A 21,673-nucleotide genomic window follows, 5' to 3' on the forward strand; every position below is an offset into this window, starting at 1 on the left:
ATGTTATTCATAATGAAGATCGAATGGTATCTAGAATAGCTAATATATACGAGAATGCTAAAGTACGAGCAGACTAAGATTAAAAAGTTACTCACGTTCCCAGAATACGCAGTCTGTATTAAGCAATAAAAGTTGGATACAGATATTGCAAAAGTTTGCTGCATGTTCTATAATTGCCACGAGCATAATCTCCTCATTCCCTCTTGTTTCTTGCTTCCTATTATCCAACCTTAGGCACGTGCTCCGACCGGTTTACGATGAGAAAAGTCGTTAGAGTTTAGGTACGCATACATAAAAACTTTTCAATGTTTACTTAATACACGCATTACGATGCTAACGATCCAGGCATTGAAAAAAGGTATACCTTAATTGTTTTTCATTTTTCATTTAATCTACATTCTTTATGTCGCAGATTTTTAACATGCGCGCCACATTATACAATTATAAATGTTTTATTCATAATGTGTACATTAAGTAATAAAGTTTACATACAGTATATATACACATACAGGAAAAAAATGTGCTATTTATTAAATTAAAAATATTATTATAATTTAAATTAAAAATATTATTAATTTAATAAATGAAAAATATTGATAAAACTTATATAATGACATTGTTATTTTACATGTAATATAATAATCATTATTATATTATTTATTCTGTATATTTTTGATATTTTAATGTTTTTTTAGGCAAATATTTTAGAAAAACATTTCTCACTCAGGTTTAATATAAATAATGAATAATAAATAATGAAAATTAATATTTTAAAATTTAAATAATATAGAAATGTATTTCGGATTTTATATATAGTGTAGCAACGATATTCGTCAACAATATTCTGTATTAATAATTTCCAAAGTTCTTTGGAGAATTTTTGGCAGAGAATCGCATCAGATGAAAAAAATAGTATTTTTCGAGACGAAGACAGATTCCAAAGGAAAGTGTGGACCGATCGAATTGAATTCTCGATCCCAGAGCAGCTGGGAACGTTGATTAATCGCACGTGCAAACAACGTATAACGTTGTTCGATATCCGTAGTCCCTTTTCCTGGAGATGAAACGCGCTCTCTTGGAAGACGACAATTAATTTTCTCAATCTTGTCGGCCGTTTCACAATGTTCGCGCCAGCTGCGCCGACATTAATAAGAGAAGACATATACATCGTTGTGTGGATATCACAGTAAGACGATGTACATTTTATGATTTTTTTCTTTCACATATTTGTGATTTTACATAAAAATATTAAAAATACAAAGCACATTTTGCTTTAAAACACACAATTGTTTTTTTTTGTAGTACAAAATTTAAAGAGAGGATTTCTCGTAAAAAAAACAACACGCATGTAATACGTTTTTTTATAATGTTTTAGTCACAGATAAAATTCAATATATTTCGTTCTTCGATGGTATTAAAAAAGATTCACGATAATATAGACGCGTGAAATTGAAATAATCCGAAAATTATTAGAATTGAAATAATAAGAAAACACCACAAAAATTGCCCTAAATATCATTGATTTTTGCATGTAATTGCCATAAAATATTACCATAATTTTTTTCTATAAGATAGAAAAAATTATTACGACATGCTATTAATATTTAATGCATATATATAACGCAGTATTATATATAATATACTTTTATGACAATGTCTTATAACATAAAAGGATTACTCGATTACCAAATATTCACGTATGATTAATAAAATTAAAATAATTGAACTATATTTGACAGAAGTAAAATATGAGATAAGAAATATTTTGCTCTAATTTTTTAATTTAATTTAATTTTTTAAGTTTAAGTAAATATTGAAAAAACTTATTGAATTCAAATAAAAATATTATTTATTTCAATAAAACTGCTTTATAAATCATTTATTTGAAACTAATTATGAATAAATATTTATTATATATATATATATATATATATATATATATATATATAAATTCTTTTCAAAGCAATCTTTATATATAAGCACCGTCTGTCTGTATGTATGTACGCGAACTACTTCCGCATTTGTGGGCCGATTTTCGTGAAACTGGTACCAAAATGTTGCAAATTTTTCGGGGGTGGCTGCTGTGGGGTTTTTTTTTTAATTTTTTAATTTTTTTTTTTCTCAGAGGAGGGTATGTTTCTTTTTTTGCAATATTTCTGAACACATGGTATCAAAATGTTGCAAATTGTTTGGAGATAGCGACGATGCGGTTTTTTCAAGTGTTACACCCCCACCCACGCACCCACCCACGCACCCACCCACGCATTCACCCACACGCATGCGCATTTATGGACCAATTTTCACGAAATTAGTACCAAAATGTTGTAAATTTTTCTGAGAAAACTGCTGTTTTATTTTTTTAAGTTTACGCCTTCACCCACACACCCACCCACGCAAATGTATATTTATGAACCGATTTTTTTTTAAATTGGTACCAAAATGTTGCAAATTTTTTGGAGATGGCGACGATGCGGTTTTTTCAAGTGTTACATCTCAACCCACGCACCCGCCCACGCATTCACACAAATGCATGCGCATTTATGGACCAATTTTTACAAAATTGATACCAAAATGTTGCAACTTTTCTGAGAAAACTGCTGTTTTATTTTTTTAAGTTTACGCCTCCACCCACGCACCCACTTACGCAATCGCATATTTATGAACCGATTTTTTTTAAATTGGTACCAAAATGTTGCAAATTTTGTGGAGATGGTGACGATGTGGTTTTTTCAAGTGTTACACCTCCACCTACGCATTCACACATTTATTCACAGATTTTTTCGAAATTTGTACTCAAACTTTGTCGGGGATGGCTACTATGATTTTAACAAATTTTTATCATTCTATTTATCCACCCATGCACCCATGTGCATACGCATTTATTGACTTGGTCACACCACTTCTTTATTTCTAACGATGTGTTTTATTCCAATATTCTTACGTTGATAGATGGGATATCCATTTACATTAGCATTAGTTTTATCACAAAATTCTTTTGGAAAACCTTATGAACATTTTCCACCGTCCCCAGTGCAAGGATAATTTGAAAAATAATACAATTTATGTAGAAGTTATAACAGGTCCTGCTCGAGGACAAATTGTCATGATTCCGAGGATAGATTTAATTACAAATGATTTGGAATTGCCATTTAAGTTTAAACGAAGACAGTTTCCTATTCGAGTGTCATTTGCTATGACAATAAATAAATCACAAGGACAAAGTTTAGAAAAAATTGGAATTTATTTGCCACATCCTGTATTTGCTCATGGTCAATTTTATGTGGCATTTTCTAGAGCAACAAAAAGAGAAAGTGTAAAAATTAAAATTGATGAATGTAGCAATCAAGGACATTTAATTGAAGAAAGTGAAAAATGTTTTACAAAAAATGTAATATACAGGGAAATTTTGTAAATTGAAGAATTATGATATTGTATGAGAGCTAATAATAGCGTGTTAGCGGTGGGTACATTAGAAATAAAAAAAAATTGAGTAAAATGTAAAAAAGGATATAATAATTAAGTAATAAAAAAAATATTTAAAGTATATATTAACCAAAATAAATGTTTAAATTTTTTTGTGGATGACTACTATGTTATCTATTTCTTTCTCCCAGATATTTTATACACAACATTTTGACAGACAACAAATGTGGAAGTAGTTCGCGGTAATACAAAAAAGAATTAATTTGTTGTGTTAAAACGGATTTAATATAGGCTATATGAGGACCGCGCGAAGCGCGGTCCGAATAGAAAGGCTTTGAGGACCGCGCGAAGCTAGTAAATATATATATGATTTATATGACACATGACAGTATTAAAATAAATATGTATTAATTTAATAATTTTTGTCAATGTATGAAAAAAATGCAGTAACAAATCTTTTTAGTAGAAATAAGATAAATTTCTTTCGATAAATAGCTATCAAACTGAATGAACGTATTCTCTCATTCTTTCTTGTTCATGAATGTCAAGTAGTCTCCCTACTCCAATCACTATACGCATGCGTATCATCGTATAGGCACAGCGCACAGCTGATCCAAGCAGCCAACAACCATTGCTCTGCGTTTGTCATACATGTTTTGTCTGGCGTTAGTTAAATTAATTTAATAGCAATTATTCTGCAAGCTTCGAGCGACTATAAGATTTATTTGACGTATCAACATGGGTAACTGTTGCGGACTCTGTTCCAAAGAATCATCGTCGTATGAAGATCTCACGCCAGACCGGGTATGTTTTCTGTGCTGGTTGTGTTTGTGTACAGGTTTATAACAATACATAAAATATTAATACTTTAGCTGCATATAATGTTTTTATATCATTGCGTCATGTTTAATCAATTTCCTCTTCTCTTCTTTTTCTTTGAAATAATTGTTTCATTTATTGCTTGAGCTCTAATAAAAGTTGATTTCAAGTTTATTTTAGTTTGTTTATTTCACTCTGCTATAATTTGTATGATAGATCAATAATTATGAAATATATAAACTTATGCCGTTAACTATATATTTAACATATTAATCTTATGTAGACTACATTTATTTATTTAGGAGACTATACGCAGGAGACAAGCAGAGGCTGCTGAGAAAAGAATAGCTGAGCAGCAGCAAAGGGGTATAAAAGATATAGAATCTGTTAAAAGACAACAGCGACGAGCAATGGAACTTGAAAAACGGGAACAAGAAGCTGCTAGTAGTGCGCAACCAACTTTAAAGGTAAAAACGTCAAGCAGTTACGCTTTTGCTGCTCCATTAAATTATTTGATTATATATTGGGATAAGAATAAAAACCTTGATATATTTTAGTGGCAGGTAAACTAACCTAAGAAGAGATATGAGTGTTGTGCAATAGAAATGGGCTGTATATTGATTTTCACAAGGTATTAAATATTTCGTATAATATTTTGTCGACCAAAAAAAGAGACAAATGTCACTAACACTATTGATATAATCACACAAGTGCAATCTTATTTTATACTATTTAATAGAATTAAGTTATGAAGATAAGCTAGATTTTGGATATTAATTCAATGAAAGAATTAGCTGTGAAACTATATATATATATATATATACACATATATATTACAAATATTGTAAAGTTTTATATTACATTGAAAGCTTAATTACTTTTGCTTCAATTTGTTAAATAATATTAACTGTTAAATATAATATCTGTTTAATAATATTAAGTTCTCTATTTTCTTACCAATGAGAATATATACGTATATTAAATTATTATATAATATTTATGTTTGCAATTACATGTAATTACGTAAATTGCAATAAATTATTATAATGAATAGAGCACACATAATGAAAAAATGTTTATGCATTTTTAACTTTTTTTTTTTTACTAAAATTGCGTTTTTTGCGATTGCGAATTTCAAATTTTAAAGTATTTACGCTTACAAAAAATCGAGAAACAAGACTAAAAATTTGTCGTTTTTGTAATATATATAATTATTTATATGTATGAAAATTTTATGTAATAAAATAGAAATTTTATATTTATAATATATTTAGTAATTGTGTGTGATGTACAAGGCACAATTTCTTAATTAAACTCTGATAACATAGATATATTTAGAATGTTATAATATATATTTGAGATAATACAAAATATACATTTATTATTAGTATTATTATTAATGTATTATATATGTTGTTATTTTATATACATATATGTATAAATATATACATATATATATATATATATGAAATAACAATACATGTAAATGTACAAATGTAAAATATCAGAAATTACAATTATATGAATGAAATGGTATTCGAGAATATTTCTCGCTGATTTTAATGTTCTTACATATTCTGCAAATGTTAGAAAAATCTTAATATACATAAATTAGGACTTAACATATACACGCACACATACATATATATAATTTATCTTATACAATCTTGTCAGAAATTATGTATTAGAAACTTTTCATCAATATAATCGTACAAAAGATTGAAGAACATTATAAGAAATGCTGTTGAAGTTTCAATAGACGTAGCTGGAAAAAACTTTCCACACAAAAATTCTTCTATTATAATTTTTTTAAATGGTTATATATATGGTTATAATTGATATTATTTGTAAAAATAATTTTCTTTGTCCTTACAAAAAATGCGCACGAAATTCATTTTCTCGAAATTTAATTCTTCCTCGAAGAATAAAAGATTTACAGTTTTATTAGTATATGTTAAATAGATGTACAACAGGAGATTGTTGATTTGATTTTCTTTAAATTTCATATTTTGCCTATCCGATGTACCGACCAAGAACGAAATAACTTTTTCGCCGACTTATTCTTAAGCTCCCTTCCGTGAGCAATTTGTACTTCCAATGAGGCGCCATTATTTAGCGCTAACCACGTGTGAATCTCATCACTAGCTGCGGACACTCCTACAGATTTGAACACAATTATTTAATTATAACATTAATTAAAATTAATTAATATAAAATTAATTATATATAGATAAAATCTCTCAATTTACATATATACATATAAAACAAATTATATATAATATATTCATCATTAAATTATATTTTAATGTACAATTAAATATATCTTACGTATAAAAAAATTAAACAATACCTAGCAATTCGTGTAAAGTTATACGCCGACTGGCCAACAATTCTTTGCTGGCACTCCTGATCTCAAATATTAATAAAGCTTGCCTCGGTACGCCATCGCCGTCTATATGAAAATCTATACTGAACTGAGGATTAGGCATAGCCGGTAGTAATCGCGATTTCGCGATAGTTTTACCACCATTAGGTGATACGATCTTATCGGGACTGGTACACCTGGAGATTTTCAATTTAATCATCTGTGCAAATTTTCATCATCAACGTGTTAAGTACACTTACGTTTGAAGCTTCACTCGACAGTATAATTGGGCAATGTGCGCTACATGGAGACCCTGCGCCTGGAGAACCTTTCCTTCCACCCCGGAATACTTCTCTCTAGTGCCATTGACAATTTTTAAATCTAAAAATTAATTTATACATATATATTTTATATTTTAACTTCAAGTTTCCAAAACATCAATTATATTTTTTTCTATAATAAACTCTTATTACTAATATATGTATATTTTTCAGTTCAAATGAACAACAAGAGACAAAGGTCTATAATAAAAATGTCTACATAAAAATTATTTTTAAATATCACATAATGATGTGATATTTTAATCTTATCCACTGACCGTTCGGCCTTAATCTCAAGCGCGGACTGGGTTGCCTTATTCTGCCTAACATATCTGGTTGGGATACAGCGTGTGCTAGACCAGATTCCGAGAGAAGTTCCGTGGCGTCGGCCTCTCCGCCGCCTCTGGGTTCCAAGCTCAACGTGATGCCCTTACTATCGTTCTTATCCTCTATAGTTACTTCCGAACGGAATCTACGAAGTTTTAAACCTCTCTTCACCTACAATTACACGAAATACCTTAAACTGAGATTTCTACCACGATTTCTAGTCAATTCGCGCTTACCTTCTGTTTCATCATACGAAAGCTGTTGTACTGTGGTAACTTCTTGCCGAAGCTCTGTTCCGGACTGGGGGTCAAACTGTGATGGGAAGCACGTCTTTCTGCGATTACTTTGGTGGTTTCAGTCTCGTCGACGGAAACACCGGCGGATTCTGCGATAACTTTCGGAATCCAGAAACTCGACGTTCCGTTTATATCGTTGGACTCCTTACTGGTGATGCTGATCTTATCTATAAACGAAATATCGAATTTTTATAAGAAAATTATATTTAATGATCTATTATATGACATTGATTGAAAAAACGACGTGAATATTACCGGACTGATTGGATGTAGTCGGTTTTAAGAGAGTGACAGTGCGTGGTGGAGGCGGTGGTGGTATAACTGGATCCAAGTGCAGACGTATTTTTGACTTTTCCATGGAAGGCCTTCGCACAATACTCGACAAGGAGTCGGGCTCGGTATTTAGACGAGAAGAATTGTCGCTGACGTTGCTGGTTGCGTACGTACTTTGCGTCTAGAATGAATAAAACCGCAAGTAGAAATTTATTGCCAGAATAAAACAATAAAATAGCACAATAAAAATATGATATAAGCTCGTTACCTCGCATTCTTCCGATAAGACCTTAATTTTCAGCTCTATAGATCCCGTTTTGGTTTCTCTGAGCGAAAACCAATGGGACTGATCGCTGTTTGATAGCTTTCTGATATCATCGAGAGTCAATGATACTTTCCCAAGGTAGTCCTTCATGCCAAAAGTATCATGATCCCATAATACCTGTAACCGATTAATAATGTCAGCTCCTTTATTCTTCTAATGACAATTTTAGCGAAAAAAGAAATATATAAAATTACGATATCTAAAGCTTCTCCGGTCTTCGGCAAACCCATGATAGAACTCTCGTCCCAGCAAGGATTCAGCGTCTTCTTCTTTATGCTGCTCTTGTACTTTGTCTCGTTGTTTAGTTTCAGTTCGCAGAAAGGATCGCTGAAACCATTCAGATCCTTCGCAACGAGATCTTTCGCGCGCAATAGCGTCACTTCCATCAAACCACTTCCGGTGGAAAGTAAACTCGATATATCGGAGGAAGCGGGATCAACGTCTTTGTGCGTTAATAACAATTTCTGAAAATGTTTTGAAAAATTTAAGTGAATATTTTTGAACATTTTTTTCTGAAAAAAATACAAGATTTCTAATCAATTTACAGCCTGTTGCATCCACGGTAGACTGTTTCGTTTGATTTTTGGTTCGTCATCCAACGTAGTTGGAACTATGCTGCTTCTGCGACTGCTAACCACTTGTTGTATGCTTTTGACAGGATAAAAAAGAATGGAGATTGTCATGGAAGAAGCAATATTGGAGCCACTGAGTATAAGTTCCTTTCTGACAATCCACGTCGTGTCCTTTAATAGAACATTATTTTTCAGTCGCAATATAATAGTAATATTAAAGAGTTTAATGCAAGAATAAATAAATCTATTTTAAATTGACATCAGATTTAAATTAATATCGCAGGTTATTAATCTTATTTTGCGGAGGTTATTAATCTTATATAACTTGACGCGCTAAATTTAGTTTGTTAAAAAAAACCTATTTGGATTTTACCTCAGATAGAGATAGCATCGCTAATCCAAGCATATCCGTATCCACTGATTTCGCTATATTCCATGAATAGATGACAAAGCTCAGCGATACTTGAGTGTAATCCTGTACTAAAAATTGCGCTCTGCAGTCCCAAACCGGGGACGTGGTCGAACGAATATAATGCGTTGTTTTGACCTAAAAATCCATACAACATCAATAATTCACACATGGATGTAGCTTCAAATATTGTAAAAATATATTCGATAGATAAATGGCTTTACCTTCTTCCGATTGTTGAATAACATGCAATATGGATTACACTGTGCAACGTCGCCATTAAGATTGTCAGCGGAGTGAATGTAAACCACCAATACTCCTAAAAATTACGCATTAATTAATGCATGAAGATTAAAATTCCTCTCATTCGTCATTATTACAAAAAAAATACATCCACAACTTTTACGAATTTTTACGCTACAAAGCGAATGATAAAATACAAAGCTTGACATATCTGAAAGCTTTACTACCCGATGAATATCTCGGCAATAAAATAATCAAGCGTACACACATTTAGTTAAATAGCGCGTTTCAATAAAAAAAAATATTGCACATAAATCCATGCTCAAACTCGCATTCGTCACTCGATATCTCAATCAGATTTACCTGCTTTGTGCACTTTGTGGCAAAAGTCTCGCGGCACTGAAAATATTTCATATTTCATATTGATAATCGCGGAAAAAAATATTTTATAAAAGCATGTTCGTTCCAACTTGAATAAATCCATATATAATTGATCGAGTAAAATAATACTTTCTCTCCGTATTTTTAAATTAATATCTTATTAATTAAATTTATTTTTATGTATATATATACCTGCAAGATGCATATTATCAGCTATTAATTCTGGCTGTGGTAACTCGGGATCCAAATGTGGAAGAGTAGTGTATTCTAATCGCGCGTTGATATTCGGAATGTTAACGCTATTACGGGATGGTTTCTTCTGTTGCAACACAGTCTCAACGCTGCATCAAGATAAATGCATTAATGAGTATATTAAAGATCGATAAGAAACTTAATTTCATATTAATAATAGCATAAAACTGAAGAAAGTAGCATTAATTATAGCTTGTATAATTAAATGCGATCAATGCTTACATCTGCGAGTTCTCCCAATCGTAGACTCCTAATGCCAATTCGAATTGCGCCAAAGTGATGGTACTAACGAGCCGTTTTGCTTTCAGTTTGATGGTGATCCTCTCATTGTCCAATGACCCGACTAAGAAAGACACATCTTCGGTCCACGTGGAGCTCAAATTCGAGGTAATTCGTCTTTGATCGCCTATTGTTACCACGAGCCATCTCACCTCATCGGCAACGTTTGCTGGAGAAAGACTCATTAAGAACTTTCTAGCAACTTTATTAATGATGATACTTCATAATAATATGCGTCGATCTCAATATAACAATTGCGTGTTTAACGATAATACGATAAGGTAAAACGCACGATTTAATTATATACTCAGATCATGTTAGAAGGAAATTTTACCTTCGAGTGTTTTGAAATTTTTAGTCTAATCTATTTTCAATTTTCACTTTGATATGTACATGTAAAATGAAGAAAGAAGAATTCTCATCGGTTTAGTTCTTTAAAAATACGAATAATTATAATTTAATAAATACAGAATGTCCCAGAACTAGTAGTAAACCTGTAAATGGCAGATTCCTGGGATAATTTAGAGACGATTTTTCCTCAACGAAAATGTCGAGGCATCAATAATTTTCGAGTTATAAGCGATTGAAAATAAGGGTTATTCGCAAACTAAGCCTTATGGAAATAAAATATTAACAAAATCACATTCTTTTATTAATTTCATGTTAAGTTTACTTTAATAGAATTTTAATTTAAGACTTAATTACGAAGATACATGATGGCAAAAATTCGGAACGCGCAAGAAACGATAGTCTCCCTCGAAATTTAACTGAAGAAAATAATTTTCGTCTTTGAATAATCCCAGGAATCTGCATTAACAAGTTACTATTAATTTTGAGTTTGAGACACCCTGTATAGTAAATAAGGGGATCTTTTTTAAAGAAATATTTACCGGCACAACCATTCTGGCACAGAACAACGGTGAGCACTCCTTGTGGTATGGAATTGGTCACGGAATCCAGTCCAGGACCCGGTCGCTCACGCGCCCTTAAATTTACTTCCAGATGACCCGGGTCGACCAGCCAGCTGGCCAGGGCATCCGTCACCACCGCGTGAATCCAGGTCTTGATCAATGGCATCTCCATCATCTGCACCGCTCGCAGAATTCTTACGCTGAACCAGACATCCGGTTTTTCCAGGAAACTCACGCTGAGCCCGGTCGCGTGCGGAAAAGGTGCCGACGTGTTTAACGTTAGATCGATGACAATCGTGCCAGATAACGACAGCTTTTCCACCGCCAGATCAATGTCCATCCCCACGCTATCACGAGGTATTTATTTTTTAAAAACGCATTTATGCAATTTTTTTTTAGACAGAAAATTAATTTAGGAATCGCGCGATAGTGATGAATCATATGAAAAAGGTTTGTCACCGTAGCTAAATTTTCGCTAGTCCTATATTACAGTCTAAAATTTAGCTATCATATCTAAATTTTAATTGTGGGAATTAACTAATATTTTTAGCTATAGTTTAACGAAGAACTCTATACACTAAGAGAATTTTCTTTTAGAATTTATCTTGAAAGTCATAGGACAATATATGATATGGAAGAATTTTATAAGGGTTTCTCCGATTAATATTTACCACAAGAAAAAATATTAATACGTACATATATAGTAAAATTAGTTCGAATATATTGTGGTAAATGTTAATATTTTTTATTGATATAAATATTAATCAGAGACACTCTTTACTACATACATATAATAATGTTTTTCAGGATAAATTCTACAAGAAAATTCTTTCTGCGTAGCTAAAAAATATTAGCAAAAAATATTATTATAGCTCAAATTTAGCTATGATAGCTCATTTTTTCCGCAATTAAAAATAATTTAGAGTGATTCAGAATAAAAAAAGGGAAAAAGGGAACATTCTATATATAAAATCAATGTTGACTAAATAATTACAGCAAAATTATGAATAACGAAAATGCAAAAGATAAAACAATATTTGCGTAAAATTATGATAAAATACAGAGATAATTTTGTAGAATTATTAATAGCAAAGATTTCATCTGTCTCTCACCCTTTACCAAACAGCCGCGTGGTGATGAGCATGCGGAACTGCTCGCAGTCCAACCGCACGTCGGCTTCGATGGATAGTTTAGCTTGGCCGGAATGATGTCCACTGGGAAGGTCATCGTCGCTGCAGCAATCGAGTGTTCTCACGCGAGTGATGCACGGTGTTTGTTCGCCGAGAGTGAGTTCGCGTAATTCTAATGGACCTGACAAATGGGGATCTCTTATGAAAAATCAACGATGAATTTAGAATTTTTCTCAGTGCTTAATTATTAATTTCTTTCGCAAGTTTTTTCTTTCAAAGTTTCTTTTTTATTTGTGCAAATTGATCGATTATTTTTTAATAATGTCCTTACCTAGTATACCGGGTTTAGCTTCATTAAGGAGAGGCTCCAATCGTTCCTTCGCCAAGGAAAAAATACTGGCGGCGCTGAATCTCCACCTGTAGAAATAATATTCAATATATAAATGAGAGAAAGAATTTCCTTTCATCTTATCCTATAATTTCATTTTTATTGTCATCTGCATGTTTGCATTCCATTATCTTGGCTGGATTTAATTAAAAATACTAGCTTTCGTTTGAACTTATTAAATCTATTTCGCAGAGAATATTCTCAATTCCTGCTAATTTCTTCCATGTATATTACCTGCGAAAAGATATTTCGAAGAGCGACGTAATAAGATACGATTCATGAAATATTCAGTTTAATTAAGCGAATAGCGAGATTTACTACGATAAAGCGCTCTTTCGAGCATGAAAAATGTGTACTTGTAATGTGGTTTGGTATCATGAGAAGTAGGTTATTTTCAGAGTTTATCTCTAATTGACATCCCATCGACAACGAGTCGATTCGTATATAATGCTCGACAGCCCACGCGGGTTTTTATGAATAGATTAAAAAACGAGATTGCAGATGAATGGATTAACACGTGCCCACGCACTTGTCATTTTTTAGGATACAGTGATAACATCTTGTCATTTTCAATTTTGATGTCTTCACGTTTTTCATCGTAAATTCTCTCATAAAATATAAATTAGAATATCATATATATTTTCTTCTTTTCTCTTAAATATAATTATTACAATAAATATTTATATATTTTATAATTTTTTTAAAAATTATTATTTATATTTTTAATTTCATATTATTACTATTTTCTTCGAATCAAAGAATTGAAACGAAATTTTGGTACTATTTCATGTTTGTTTCAGAACATTATCGCACGTGTACGGAAATAAGGTCTATTGTACATGCTCTTTGGATTCTACGGAATTTTTTATGAAACGTTCGATTCTATAGAAATTCTTTCGTACGTTCGTACATTTTCTACATGATAAAATAAACGCCGATGCGATCGCTCCGCACCGTCTCTGTCCTCCACATTTGTTTCCTTTATGCGCGTACAATGCATGTATATAACGTGTCGCGCTGAATTCATCGCTTTTTCCCTCATGTAGATATCCTCGCCACTCGGTGAGAACCCCGAGCCGGCAGTTCAGGAATGCCTCGAACAGGTCTATCAACTATCCAAATAAGTAGCACTCTTTCCTCGCCTATTCCCGCCTGCCGCATTAGTCGTTTTCAGCCACTGACAAACGAGGAAACGAGTCGTGCGTGAAAATAATTGCTCTTAAACGTGCACACAATTATACGTATATGTATATATTTTTTCTCTAAATAAATACCTTCAAAATTTTGAAATCTTGACAGCCTTTTATTAAAAAGAATGTGAAAGGACAGCCTAATTAGAAGTCACGCGCGATAATTAATGCGCAATTTTTTTTAGAGTTAATCATCATAAATTTATTTGTACGTTTCCGTTTTCATTATTAGACCATCTTTTTATTAACATTTTTATTTCCAACAAGTAGTCAGTAGTTAATTGTTAAAAATATATGTTTTGCAATTTTAAATAACAAGTTTATGTATATAATTATATTCGATTTCTCTTTTACGTCTGTAGTTGATTAAAATTGATGTGGAATCCAGCTGGCAATGATTTTTTAGAATCCATTATAATATTTTACTGATGATTTATTTAATCACGTCAATTTTAGAATCGACAAATCATTTCGTTCGACATATGTCAGCAGCAACGACGGACAAGGATTTTATTCGCGGCACGAGGAACAGAAACGTGAAAGGCTACATCTATACATACATCACGTGCGGTAGGAATGTGGTATGTTTACAATATATGTAGTGCTCGTTCTTAAACGAGAGAGAAGTTCATTCACCCATCCGATACGAGGACAATCGCGATATGCGTGTATTATAAATTATAATATATTATATAAAATATATATGTGTATGATTTAGATATATTGAGAGTGTATATATTACAGCTTCTACGGTAGCTATACGAAAAAATAATTTATAAGTATATGTATAAGAAAATAACAATGTATATATTTTATTACATTTTTCGTTGCATTTCTAAAATTCTCTTTTTGAAAATATTTTTATAATTTTTTAAAAATAAGGACAATTTAATATATAAAATGATATAACAATTAAATATCACTTTATATTTAAATAGTTGGTTTTTCTATCAAAAATGTGTGCCAGTAATAAAAAAAGACGTAGATACGAATTTCTTTGTACAATATAACTGACTCAACAATAATTATACGCTTTTGGAGGCAACTCAAATAAGTGACACGTCTTAACAAAGGATACAGCAGATGGTACATTAACATATACCAGGTGTCCCTTTTTCGCAATTAGCCTTTCTCGAGTCATCGATAACTGTTGAAAACGGTACTTACCACTTATTGAGGAGCAGGCTGAGCCACTCGGCGGTCTCATCCTTGTACAAAGCCCGTCTCCTACGTAACCTGGCCAATTCATGTTGCAATTCCGTCTGAAGAAGCCGGGACACTCTTGCCTTAACGACGGTCGCAGCCAATGCCAAGACCAGAACCAGCCACGCCAACGAGAGTCCCGCCGCTCCTATTATCCAGGTGATCGCGAGTGCCACTCCGAGATACAGAGCGGTACGGATTGCCTCTGCGTCTCTCTGCAAAGAGATACATTTTATCCGGTGCATTCGTGCGCGCATGCATTTGCATACATCAAATAAATATGAGAGCCCTGATGGGACCGCCCCGGTCGCATGCGTCGCATTAATTCGGCGATAATCGAGTGTCGAGCGTAACGCGCTCGAAATGCGCGTTGTATTAACATCGATGTTAATGACGATCGAATCAATTCTATAATTATTCTGTCGCTTAATAATGAGATAATTAATTTTTGATAATGCGTGTGACGTGCAAAAACATTTGATTAATTTTATATTTTATCATGGCCTTGCTATTAGAACCATTTTCATTCTTATATTATAGCGAATTCATTTAGAATTATTTTCATTGCGTTCGATCTCTAATTCGAGAATATTACTTTTGTCTCGGTGTGTATAAAATACACACACACACACACACACACATATATATATATATATATATATATATATATCCTATATGCATATTTAACATTTTCGAATTTAAATTCACAGTCAATAATCAAGTAATTATGTGTTCTTCTTTTACGTCGTTCTAAAATGTAAAAGGAGAAACAGTTGTAAAAATAAATTAATACAAAGTGTCGCTCGTGTATTGAAAACAAAGTGATAAATATAAGGCCAACTTATCGAGCTGAATATTCGAGATGTTCAGTCAACTACCATTTATTACATGTATAAATTATAAAACTACAGTCATTATATTATATTAAAACTAACGCAAATTAACGCAAATTACAATCATTCTATAAACGTTTCGACCGCACGCGGTCTTCTTCAGTATAATTATTGAAAAATAAATTCTTACAATTCACATGATATCGAAATTTAATTATAGTTATTCAGAATCGAGAGTTTTTGAGCAATTAACGCGTGTTTCAATCCGTCCTGTCCAACAATGTTCGCCTCGATATGATCTCTGATTTTGTTCAGATCTCGGATGATTTCATCGTTAATATGCGAGAAATTAACCCGTACCGTAGGCGCTGCGATTTATAAGAAATTACCGATCAACGTATGTCCAAATTATAATATATATTCCCTACAATTGGTAGTATGCTTACCTATCATCGTTCTTCTTGACAATTTTGCTACTTATTAACAGTTATTAAGGATGACACTTAACAAACAACAATACAGAAAGACAGCTCATTTTAAACTCTACTTGATCGGAGAGCGTGCGTGTTTATATATGATCTAATATCTATGTTTTACTCGTTAATGTCCTATTTGTCCTATTATTATTTATTGTTCGCTAATATATCCAAAATATCAAAATACGACTCGCTAAGTAACTCAGTATCTTTGTTTAAATTTAGTCCATTTTTTTGTTCCTTGATATGTAGCATCTCAGAAATGAGTCTTTTATAATAATTATTTTCGTTGTCCATGATCTTAACATTGTCCCAATTAAAAGTATGATGTTCATTTATTATGTGTTCAGAAATTACTGAATGTTTCGTTGAGTCCAACCTAATATTATTTTTATGTTCTTTTATTCGCGTCTGCAATTGCCTCTTTGTTTGGCCTACATAAGATGCATTACAATTATTGCAACTGATCTTATAAACCACATTCGAATTGCATGGATGTTTAGTTTTATCTTTCTGTGCTTTAATAATATTATCCAGTTTGTTGAGACATCTATACCCTACCATACAATTTTTATTTTTCACCGAGGAAACAATCATTTCTGAGACCCTATCTATATACGGAATGACAAAGAATTTTTTATTAACCGAGTCATTTCTTATACTTTTTATTCTTTCTATGTTGGCCTGTCTCTCTAAAATGCTCCCCTTAGATATGATGTGTTCTATCCGATGATTAATTTTGTTAAAAATCAGATCAAGAGGGTAACCATTGCTTCTGAGTATATTAATAATTAACTCCAAATTTTTATTAAAAAATAGTGGATGTGATAGCAATAGACATCTGTCTACAAGGTTATATATTATTCCAATTTTGTGGCATAATGGGTGGTTTGAATAAAATGATAACGTCCTTCCTGAGAAGGTTTCTTTTTGATACCAGTCTATATATATTTTGTTATTAATAATTTTAAGTGATAAATCTAAGAAATTCAAGCTATGATTAACCTCTTGTTCGACCGTGAATTTAAGTCTTTCATGATAGTTGTTAAATTTATTCACAATCTGAGTCATATTAGTCATAGAGGTGGCCACTATTATGTCATCCACATAACGAAAATAAAACAAACATTCCAAATTCAACGCTTTGAGAACTGTATCCTCAAGATCTTGCATAACCAGGTCTGCAATAATGGGTGATAACGGTGACCCCATAGGGGTCCCAAACGTCTGTTTATAAATTATGTCATCAAATGTAAAATATGTAGAAGTCAATATGAATTTTATACCCCCCAAAAATTCGTTTTTCGGTATTTTAGTATTTATTCCAATGTGATCCCATCTATCGTTAATACCGTCAATCGCAAGATCCAGAGGAACGTTCGTAAACAAAGACACCACATCCAAGGAAAACATCCTATCATTCTCATCAATCTTTTTACCAGACAATATGCTGTACAAATCAAAACTATTATTAATATGACTTTTCGCTTTGGGTAGGCTAGTTCGTAAGGTGTTTTGTAAAAACGAAGCCAGCGAGTATAGAGCCGTATCAACCGATGAAACTATGATTCTAACCGGATAGTTTTCCTTATGGATTTTAGGTAATCCATACGCTTTTGGAAGGAGAGAATCACTACAACGTAATTTATAATATTCGTTTTTTGAAATATAATCTTCCTTAAGCCATCTCTTCAACAAACCATTCAAATCGTTCTCTATTTTTTTGCACGGATTTTTTTTGACAATAGTGTAAGTGTTGACATCTTTTAAAACGTTTTCCATTTTGTTAATATAATAAGATCTATCCATCGCGACCGTAGCATTACCTTTGTCCGCGCGTGTGAATAGAACATTCGGATTGTCTTTACAAAATTTTATTAAATCTCTGTGTGCACCAAGTAATTTTTGTTGACTTACGTCATTTTTATCCTTCGTGTTAAGAAGTTGTGCAAATTTTGGAACCGCGATATTTCTGATCGTTGTGAGATTATTAATATTATTTCGTTTGCTATTACTCTCTATGTCCTTGATAAATTCATGTATCGCTGTTTTTTTACTAATATTCGGAAGACAAAATTTATCACCCATTTGCAACAGATTAGATACGTTAGGCGGAATGTCTGTGTTGGATAGATTAACAAACCATTTTTTATTAGTATTTTCCAAAGGGTTAATTGTATCATTGAGAAATTTATTGGCTTCAATGTGTATATTGATCTCCTTGGCATCATTAGTGATTGCCCTGAGAGAATTTTGTGATATTTTCGTCGGTTGTGAAGTTTCAAAATGTAAAGAACAATGTATATCTATAGGTTTGATGCTGTTGATATACTTGTAGTATTGTTTTCTCTTAAGCCAATTGAATTTCTTTTCGTGTGCAGTAACCAATCTGTTGTGGCAATTTTTAAAAGCAATGTTATGATGTTCGAAAATTCTATTCCACGCGAGTACAGGCAAACGATTAAATAACCCGCTAGTGAGATGAAAAATCCTATTTTGTAATGACTCTACCTGTCTATGCAAATCAAAAATTTCAATGCTCATCGCATTTGTTTTGAACTTGTACAACATACTATCTAGTCTTCTGATTGATCTGTGATTGAAACACGCGTTAATTGCTCAAAAACTCTCGATTCTGAATAACTATAATTAAATTTCGATATCATGTGAATTGTAAGAATTTATTTTTCAATAATTATACTGAAGAAGACCGCGTGCGGTCGAAACGTTTATAGAATGATTGTAATTTGCGTTAATTTGCGTTAGTTTTAATATAATATAATGACTGTAGTTTTATAATTTATACATGTAATAAATGGTAGTTGACTGAACATCTCGAATATTCAGCTCGATAAGTTGGCCTTATATTTATCACTTAGTTGTAAAAATGTTAAAAACAAATTAAAAAAAGTATATATTAAAAAAAAGATATACATATGTGTGGATGAATCGTATTTAATGTAGACGCAATTAATTAATTCTTTATTATAAAATGCACATACTTTTCTTATTTCAATTTTACAAAAGCTATCCGCGAAATTGTAAAATATAATTTCTTCTTGTTGTTTTCCGTTTCGTATATTCTTTATTTAGTGAACTAAATACAGACACGTGGTGCACTATAGGTGCATTCTTGTCGTATTCAATTGCAACATAAAGAGACATTAGCGATATGAGAAAGAAACTTTGCAATGACAGTCCGTCCGTACATTTATTCGCAGCATATCATTAACAGTAATTATACCTTGGGATGATAAAACCGTGCACATATGTATATCGCAATTTCAGAATAATATTCTCGGAAAATATTTTTGTCCTCAGATTTGCGAAGTGAAAGCAATGTCACGCGACACATTCGAGATGTCGTATCTTCGTCTTGCTAGGATGTAGGACATGATCCCTGCGTGCTTATACACGCGACGTCGCGTGTAACGTCGAAAAAATTTCTCTGACGTCATCGAAAAGCGTCATTAACCTCGTGTTTGAATAATAAATCGTAAGCATAAGAAATAAAAGGCTTTATGATTCGTTTTTTATGGAATTTTATATAGTTCTTTCGGTGAGGATAAGAAAAGAAAATATGACTTGATATCGAATAAAAGCATATTCGAATAGCATCATATATACCGAAATATGATAATAAATGTCACCTGAGAAAGGAGAGATATTTCCGTTAAGGAAAAATTTATCGTAAACTGGTCTAATTAATCCTTCAAGACGCTCTAATAATTTTTCGATATCCAATATATCATATTATAATATTACATGATTAACAAGTATAATAATGAAGACGTTCCGCGGCGAAATGTTTTTAATTTATAATGTAAGAGGTAATGTAGATATGCGATTATTTTCTGCTCTCGAAGATGTTATTTTCGCAGAATTTATTTCATGTCTCTGAAGCGAGTTGAGCGAGCTCCGCTCTTAAAATTAACTAGAGCGAAATTAACGCAATGAGGTACCTCTCGATATCCTCTCGAGGTCGCGAGATCGCTGTCGCGCGCAACATGCGCCCCTTACGCAATAGTAATTCAACCTGTTCCGTCAAGAACGTAACGTTTCATTAATTGGAAAGTTGTCCAATGCTAAGAGAGGCGTACTCCGGCCTCTCATAAAATATTCCGAGAGAGCCGGATTTCTCGTCGCAAGCTGTATTTTTCCCATTTACGAAATTACGGCGAAATAAATATCATCGGCGAGATTGTTTTACTCTTGCATCATAATTTATGACGTTTACGCGCAGAGAAGCGACTTAATTGTAGAAGAGATTCTGCGCGCGAGACATGCCCCGTGTGAAAAAACCGAGTCGAGATGCATCGATTTCTTTGAGATAAATTGCCTTATCTACGAAGAAAGAAGCACTTTCTACGATTTATTTGCATTAATTAGATCATAATGAGGTAAATACTGCGGCGATGTGATAAGTTTGTATATTCAGTAAGATCGCTTGCATCTCGCAAACACTTATGTTGAAATCTTTATGTGTATGAAAAAAATGAACGTTTTTAAACGCGATCGGCTTCTTTCGAATACAGCACGTGTTCGAAATTTATCTTGAAAGATTCTGTTTTCAAGTAGAGTGTTAATTACTCTCGGTAGAGTAACTAGAAAAGAGTGCGAGATAAAGATCGCTCGAGAAATCCCACGAGTTCCATGCCGGAAAGTATTACTTCAATGACTTCCCACATTATAATTTCAGTTCTGCATCCATAAATTTTCATAAAGGCTTCGAGGTATTTAATTATTCATCTTTTATCTATTTTCTTATCTAATTGAAAAAAATTGATTTTTTTTAATAAAATAAAATGCCATAGAACATTTCGAAGAACAAAGAACCGTGATAATTAATTATAATATCATAATACAATAATAATATTAAAATTATTAGAGTATTTAAATTATATCTAGAGAATTAATTAGACCAAAACTTACGATAAATTCTATTTTAATAGACGTATCTTCGAAGCGGCAAAATTTGGGACTACAAACGAGCAACAAAGTCTCATTAGTTTCACTCAATTCCTTAAAGAAATTTAACTTTCTCAAAATTTTATTTTGGAATTTATTAACGAAATTTTCTGAGAAAAATTTAAATTTATCAAAAAATTATGAAAATTATATTTAAAGTTATGTTAAAATTAAGATCAATAAAATTCCAGGATGATTTATATATTCCGCAAGGTAATCATTATATGGTATGTAAACAATGTTTATGCAGTTTCAGACACGGTCCATGCATGAAAGAAATTTCTTCTTCT

The 21,673-nt window shown here is 32.2% G+C and overlaps 2 protein-coding genes across 8 annotated transcripts in view; one reads left to right on the forward strand and one right to left on the reverse strand.

The window, feature by feature from the left end:
• Positions 1–4,152: 4,152 nt before the first annotated feature.
• Positions 4,153–5,066, forward strand: Svip (small VCP interacting protein). Its single transcript, XM_029320272.2, has 3 exons — positions 4,153–4,227; positions 4,545–4,709; positions 4,800–5,066. Exons 1-3 carry the CDS (start codon positions 4,162–4,164, stop codon positions 4,812–4,814), a joined length of 246 nt encoding a protein of 81 aa, XP_029176105.2. The 5' UTR covers positions 4,153–4,161; the 3' UTR covers positions 4,815–5,066.
• Positions 5,067–5,749: 683 nt separating this feature from the next.
• The window catches only part of LOC114944381 (uncharacterized), a 34,604-nt gene continuing 18,680 nt past the window's right edge, over positions 5,750–21,673 (reverse strand). For 4 of the 7 annotated variants that reach the window (XM_085486565.1, XM_085486563.1, XM_085486562.1 and 1 more), the window contains 18 exons: positions 15,071–15,321; positions 12,657–12,742; positions 12,308–12,506; positions 11,175–11,542; positions 10,228–10,453; positions 9,946–10,094; positions 9,736–9,771; positions 9,354–9,448; positions 9,094–9,267; positions 8,694–8,891; positions 8,343–8,612; positions 8,092–8,265; positions 7,806–8,004; positions 7,491–7,717; positions 7,206–7,425; positions 6,868–6,988; positions 6,593–6,804; positions 5,750–6,399 (listed from right to left, as the gene is read on the reverse strand). In XM_085486565.1, coding sequence (XP_085342691.1) covers positions 6,245–6,399; positions 6,593–6,804; positions 6,868–6,988; positions 7,206–7,425; positions 7,491–7,717; positions 7,806–8,004; positions 8,092–8,265; positions 8,343–8,612; positions 8,694–8,891; positions 9,094–9,267; positions 9,354–9,448; positions 9,736–9,771; positions 9,946–10,094; positions 10,228–10,453; positions 11,175–11,542; positions 12,308–12,506; positions 12,657–12,742; positions 15,071–15,321 — 3,360 coding nt within the window. In that variant the 3' untranslated portion in view covers positions 5,750–6,244. Of the gene's footprint in view, positions 6,400–6,592; positions 6,805–6,867; positions 6,989–7,205; positions 7,445–7,490; positions 7,718–7,805; positions 8,005–8,091; positions 8,266–8,342; positions 8,613–8,693; positions 8,892–9,093; positions 9,268–9,353; positions 9,449–9,735; positions 9,772–9,945; positions 10,095–10,227; positions 10,454–11,174; positions 11,543–12,307; positions 12,507–12,656; positions 12,743–15,070; positions 15,322–21,673 lie in introns of those variants that run through there. The other 3 variants (XM_085486564.1, XM_085486567.1, XM_085486566.1) reach the window with 3 other exon arrangements.

The sequence above is a fragment of the Nylanderia fulva genome, unplaced genomic scaffold (genome assembly GCF_048542155.1).
Source record: "Nylanderia fulva isolate GAGA-0341 unplaced genomic scaffold, ASM4854215v1 Scaffold45, whole genome shotgun sequence".
NCBI classification, from domain to species: domain Eukaryota; kingdom Metazoa; phylum Arthropoda; class Insecta; order Hymenoptera; family Formicidae; genus Nylanderia; species Nylanderia fulva.